The sequence below is a fragment of the Macaca mulatta genome, chromosome 5 (assembly GCF_049350105.2).
Source record: "Macaca mulatta isolate MMU2019108-1 chromosome 5, T2T-MMU8v2.0, whole genome shotgun sequence".
Taxonomy (NCBI): Eukaryota; Metazoa; Chordata; class Mammalia; order Primates; family Cercopithecidae; genus Macaca; species Macaca mulatta.
In genome coordinates, this window is record NC_133410.1 from 23,494,160 (window position 1) to 23,500,545 (window position 6,386).

The 6,386-nt window shown below is 54.1% G+C and overlaps 1 protein-coding gene across 1 annotated transcript; it reads right to left on the minus strand.

The window, feature by feature from the left end:
• Window positions 1-1,348: 1,348 nt before the first annotated feature.
• LOC144341130 (uncharacterized) lies at window positions 1,349-5,190 on the minus strand. The gene is made up of 2 exons (XM_078003215.1): window positions 4,711-5,190; window positions 1,349-4,450 (listed from the first exon to the last, which is right to left on the minus strand). The coding sequence occupies exons 1-2, from the start codon at window positions 4,795-4,797 to the stop codon at window positions 4,040-4,042; spliced, it is 498 nt and encodes a 165-aa protein (XP_077859341.1). The 5' UTR covers window positions 4,798-5,190; the 3' UTR covers window positions 1,349-4,039.
• Window positions 5,191-6,386: the final 1,196 nt, after the last annotated feature.

Here is a 6,386-nt window from a genome sequence, read left to right on the forward strand (position 1 = left end):
AATAAAAGGGCAGTCAGCACAACATTTCGACAACTTACCCACATCCATTAATGATTCTGCACTGAAACTTCTCCCTTGCTGGAGAAGATACAGTGAGTATACAGAATTATGGGTACTGGCTAATTCAAAACAGTCACTGCCTACTCTGAGAAGATAGTGCTCTTATGAGGATGCCATTTCATATTTCTAGTCTGGAAAATCTGATAAAATGGTGGGGGCAGGGGACAGAGAAAGAAAAGTTAAAAAAGCAGGGTCAAGCCTCGTGGTAATGTCTTTTACATAGCCTCGGGTTAAGCTACCCAGTAACCAAAAAGCTGGTCAATCAGGTGAGTAAAGTCACATGTCTGGCCTCATGGACACCCAGGCGGTCAGCTAATTGGCTCCATTTTTCACTTTCAATTGATTGATTCAGTATCATACAGATCTGGCCTGCTTCGATTTGGGCTTACATAGTGACAACTAATAAGGTGACCTGGGTCCAAACTGCAAGCAATCATGACCACTCCACCATCAGCTTTCTGATGGAGAGAGAAAGCCGAAACAACTACAGGAGAGAATCACAGGTTGAAAAGCACAACATCAAAAGATAAAGCTCGGTTTTGGAAGCTTGCACTACTGCCATCCCTAGGCGTGAAACTGTAAATTAAAGAATGGTCTGCCGTCTGCTGCACTGAGCCAAATCAGAGACATTTCACATATACACTTTAATTGGGGGTTTCGTTCTAATTGAAGAAATGAATTCCACCTAAGCAGATGCTCCTCCCCGCACAGACACACTTGCTATGATATGTTTTGCACATTGGCAAGTGGGTGCAAAATATCTGCAACATGGTCCTCTCAGATATAGGATGGAATTTCCCAGTTTTTAAATGGTAACAGATGTAGTTTCGGCTCTAATACACATTGGGCTCTCTCCAAAAAAATCACCCCTCCCTCCCCAGCTTCAAGAATAAAATGTCATAGAACAAGTGAAAACCTGGTCGGTCATGATTTGTGGTTGGGTTTTTGTTGTTTGTTTGTGTTTCTGTTTTTCAGGAATGAATAAATGCCCTAGTTGTTTCCAATTTTCCAGGTCTATATATCAAGAACCTCCATCTTCATTATTTTTTTTACTTGCTTGTTTATAACGAGAGGTGTCATAATCATGTTTCTTGTGAAAATGAAACTAATCAAAATGCCTTGTGATTCCAGGAAAAGAGCTTCTTAGGGAGACATGCCTGCCTGCTATTGATGTTGCAAAAAGGCTCCTTTTACATGGTATTAGATGTTGAGAGCACATCATATTGATCTAGAAATAAAAAGCTTGATTTTTTTTTTTAGTACAGTCAACCCTTACCTTCATAAGCACTTTGTAACACTAGGAAAAGGATTTTATTTTTAATTGAGGTAGAGTAAACAAATTATATTTGAAGAACATTGCTATTTTTAGGAAACGCAGGATATGTAAGCATTTTGGCAGCAATCAGGGTAAAATCATGAATAAGTCTCACTCTCACAAATTTGGCCCAGGCCTTCCTACAGCAGTTCTGCCCGAGTCCAAGATGAGATTTAAAGTATCGCCTTTCTTGTATCCTTTTTCTTCTTAGGAACAGTTAAGAGCATGTTTCTCAATCATGTGCCCATGCTCAAATGCTGAAAATGCAAACTGGAGATCAGTAAGGTCCCTTATGCACATGTACTCTTCATCCCCGAAAATGGAGATTGTGGCTGTGCTGGAAACCGCAAATCCTGGTAAGATTCACTGCCCCGGCTGCATTTACCACCAGAGATTAAAGCTTCGGTAGCATCTGACGCACCTTCCCCTAATGATGTACATCTCTCATTTGTTTCTGTACTTTATCTTAAAGTTCATACCGCACCACTGGAAGAAGAAATCAATACTTCAAATAATCCCCCTCTCCCCACCATGCAATTTCACTGCACTAAGAGTAGCACAGTACCCAATACCAGCCCGAGACCCAATCATTCTCCATAGAGCAGAGCCGGCTGCTTTATCAGAAATTCTTTCGATTTTCTTAGCAACATGAGTATCCCCTTCTAGAAGAAAGATGTTGCCTCTTGGGGAAACGCTTTTCCACCTCAAGTTAAACTAACTTTACCCGAAGAAGCCGGTAGTTTTCCTCTTTTTAAAACGCCCCCCTCCCCCAAATGGTTCTCTCTTTCCTTTACTCCAAACCTGCCCCCACCCCGTCCCTCTCTCCCACCTCCTCTGGTTTCCAAGGAGTTTGCACGTGATTGCCTGTCTTGTGAAATCCAGACGCAGCCCTTCGCTTTTAAACGCTCTCAAATGACTTGTTTCTATCTCGTTAAAAATGCTGCGAAAACTCCCATCACTGCAAAGCTGTATCACTGCTTCCTTAGACCCAAGTCTCCTTCCTCTCTTCCTTTGGAGGAATACAAAGTGCCTGAGTTTCACGGCCCCGGGTGCAGGTGGGAGGCACGCGCCTGGAAACTTGTCCTAACGCATCTGACTCCAGTACTGGGGGGCGCGGCACTGCCGAGGACGCCCGAATGCCGGCCGGGCTTATGCCGGGTGTGTGGTTCAAGCCTTTTGTACCCGCCTCAGTCCTCAAAGACGAGCAGGGCTTGGTTTCTGACTCATCCACAGACATACACGCGCGCGCGCACACACACACGCACACACACACACACACACACACACGCAGGCAGGCACACGGACGCCCGCTCCTGGTGAGCTGGAGTTTGCGGAGCTGAAGGGGTCGTTGGCTCTCGGCAATCCCGGGCGGGCGCGAGGAAGCGTGGAGATCACCCAGGGCCTGCCAGGCGGGGCGGGATAGCCTGAAGAAAGCCACCGGCGCCGTCCACGGGCAGCCGGGCACCCTCCGGGCCCCGATCTTGCTTCTCCAGGTCCCCAACTCCAGCGCCGGCCCGACCACCTCGGCAGCTCCTGCAAGTTTCTGCTCGCAGCGAGGCCTCGTCTCTCGCCGCTGCCTCACCGCGAACCCTCACTCCGCGAGCCTGGGCTGCCCTCCCGCCCCGCCCGAACGGCCGGCGTAGTTCCCAGGGGCCGCCCAGACGCCCCCACCCGCGGCGGCGGCCCGATGGTCTGTCCAGAGCTCGCCGCCGCCTCCCGCTGCTGCTGCCGCGGCGGCGGGAGCCTCTCCAAGGCTCCCCGGCAGCCCTAATGTATTATTCACTCGGATGGCCGCGGCGCTTTCTGGAGAGCAAGCACACGCCGGAGACAGAGGTCTTCACCTGGCAGCTAGTAGTTTGGCGATTTGTTTCTTGGAAACTTGGGGTGATGCGGGGGCGGCGACGAACATTTTTCGGTTATTTGCTTTCGGGGTTTGGCTTCTCTGCCCGGAGCTCGCAGGAACGCGCTGTGCCCCGGGCCCGGGAGGGAGCGCGCCAGCGCCGGCGAGCGCGGCGGGCAACCCCGCAAGCGGCCAAGGCTGGCTGGCGGGATTCGGAGGAGAGGCGCCGCGGCGGCCAGGCGAGCCCGGCTGAACGGAGCTCTTTTCCTCGACACCCCCCACCCCTAGCGGGCCAGCTCCCCCCGCGGTGCGCGCTCCGCGGGGCCCGGGAATCCCCGGCGCCCTGGACCGCCCACCGAGTTGCTAATGCCTTTCACCGTTGCTTCTCCACCGCGCCTCTGGCCCCAACTTTCCCCAGCCCAGACACGCGAGCGCGCGCGCACACACACACAGACACACACCCGCGTGCACACACACACGCGCACACACGTACACACATGCCTCCCCTCCCTCGACCCCAGCTCTACTTCCCCGTGTAGTTTGGAGATGACAGATGCCTGTAGACTTTCACCAAACAAGCGGTGGGGGCAGCAGACTACAACAGTTATTTAATTAAAAGGCATTTTTCCTCTATTTCTCGCTCCAGCTCCCAGAATAGCTTTTTCACCCCTAGACCTCTGAGCACATGCCTGTCTCTCCAGATTACCAGTGGCCCGCTGACACCCATTTCCTTCCACGCCCCCCTTCCGGCGTCTACCCCCAGTTTTCCTGGGCCCCCCGAGTCACACCGACACGCACACCTACAGGCCGGCGGCGTGGAGCGTCTAGGGCACGATGCAGCCGGACTGCATTGCACAGTCATCAAAGTTAAGTGTGTGTGTTTGTGGGGTGCTTGTGCGCCCCGGGGGAAGCGCGGGGTCAGGAGCGGAGCCTCCAGTCTGCACCCCACCCCCCCCCCACCTCCGCGGGTCAGGGGACGCCTCTACTTGAGATTGCAGCCATTTTAGGGAAAGAGGCGGCTCGGGCCCCGAGGGGAGTGGAGGGGGGACAGCACGTCGCGGGGGGCTCGTGGCTCTGCAGCCCCTCGGCGCAACTGGAAGGCGGGTAGGCGCCGGGCGCACGGGGCGCGGCGCCCGCGGCGACTTGGGGAAGGTTGCGCTCGAGTTCCCTGGTTCTGCTTGGAGTTGTTCGGGGTAACGCGCCGGCTCCTGCCTCTTTCTCGGGTTCCCGCTGGGCTGGGAGGTGGTGGGGGAAGGTGTCGATGGTAGATTGGGCACGGGAGGAACGCGACAGAACCTGGAGACTGGAAAGCTAGCGATGGGGGAAGGGGGGGGTACCTCCTCACGCCGGTTGGCGCTGACCCAGACAGTGCGACCCACTTGGCCCCCCATCCTCCCCACCCCCTCCCGAGCCTCTGCCTCCCCACCGAGTACCAAGTGAGCGCGCGGCAGGGGTCAAGGGGCGCGACGCCGCCCGGCACCGAGCCACCCCTTACCTGGTTGGAAGGGGTTTCCCAGGAGGAGCCGTAGTTGTAAAAGAAGGAAGAGAAGAGGGTGTCTTCCGACAGCCCGCAGCCCGCCATGCTCTGGATGCAAATAAAATGAGGAAAGAAAAAAAAAAGCACACATACACAAAAGCAACCCAAAATTTTAAAAATCAAATTAAACCAATAAACCAAGAAGAAATTCTCTCGAAAATAAAGAAAAGGAGGGGGAAGGGAATGGCAAAGGGAACGGAAACTCTCGGCGGTGCTCCCTCTCCGGGAGAGGAGGGATGCTCGGGCTGCCGCCGCCGCCGCCGCTGCCGCCGCTGCCGCCTTCTCAAGACGGTACCTAGAGAGGTTCGTCCTGACTTGGGCAGCCGCCGCCGCCGCCTGTGCCGGCTGCGTGTGTGCGCGCGTGTGTGTGCGTGTGCGTGTGTGAGGTGTGTGCGCGCAGAGCGAGAGACCGCAGGGGAAGCGAGAGGGCGAGATAATGAGCTAGCCGGGATGGAGGCGCAGAGGCAGCGCGAGCGGGCGGACGGGCGTGTGCGCGCGGGGGTGCGTGCGTGTGTGTGTATGTGTGTGGTGTGTGTGTGTGTGCGCGCGCGCGAGCGCGAGCGCGCGCGTGTGGCTGGGTGTGCGTCTGTTTGGGGAGCTCACCGGAGAGCCGGGGCCGTCACGTGGGCGCGCTGACTCCGCCGGCTGCCGGGGACAGCCTGTACTACAGCCCCGGCCACTAAATCAGCCCGCTCCGCCAGACCTTTGCAGCCCGCGGCCGGCCCGCCGCCTTCTCCGACCTCCTAGCCATCCCCGCCGAGCCATGCGCGCCCCGGGACGGCAGGGGGCGCGGGTGAGGCCGCGGGCAGGTGGATGGATGGGTGGGGAGTGGGCCGCCCTGAGCCTGGGAAGCGGAAAAATGCTTGAGGAAAAACACAGGCCCCCCCACGCTGCGTCCCGCACCCTCCTGGCAAGCCTTCCTTCCATCCTGTTTGAAGATTTTTTTTTTTTAATTCCTAAAATTGCGTTTCCATGCAGAGACCCCTCTTCCAGCCACGGGAAAATTATTTTCACATAGTTGCTACGTCCTGCTTTTCTTTCTTTCGCGATCCCTCCAGCCCCCTGCGCTCGTGTCCACGCAGGCACAGACACACCGGTGCCTGCCTCCTCCCATCCCAAATGCAAACCCACTTCCTTTTGCCGGTTGCTGTAGTTAAGCTAAGTCAATGCTACATCAAACTAGGCTAGGCTGAGAGGACTGGAAAGTGGATTTAGGGGACAATACTGCCCCAGCAGGAAGAAAGGCTCTAGTTTGGCGTTCTGTTGATTTAACAGTTTAAAACGAAAATGGATTTTGTAGCTTCTGCACTAAAACTCAGGCCCCTTGAGTCACAATTATTTAAAGGGAGCTATTCTCTGAAGTCCATTATATGATATAAAAATGTAAACGGATATAATGCCGTCTCTCTCTCTCCCCACAAGATGGTATTTTAGAACCAAATCTTTCAGTCTTAATAATTGGATGGCTGAAAGGTTTGTTTTGTGTTTCTTTTTTTTTCCTGCAAAAAGATATTCTTTACCTGCTTCCCCTTACTCTTTACACAGATATTTATAGAAAGTAAAATTCAAATAAAAACCAGCATATCTGTGTAAGACGCTCTTAGAAGTATTTGAATCCTTTCAGGAAGACTTAA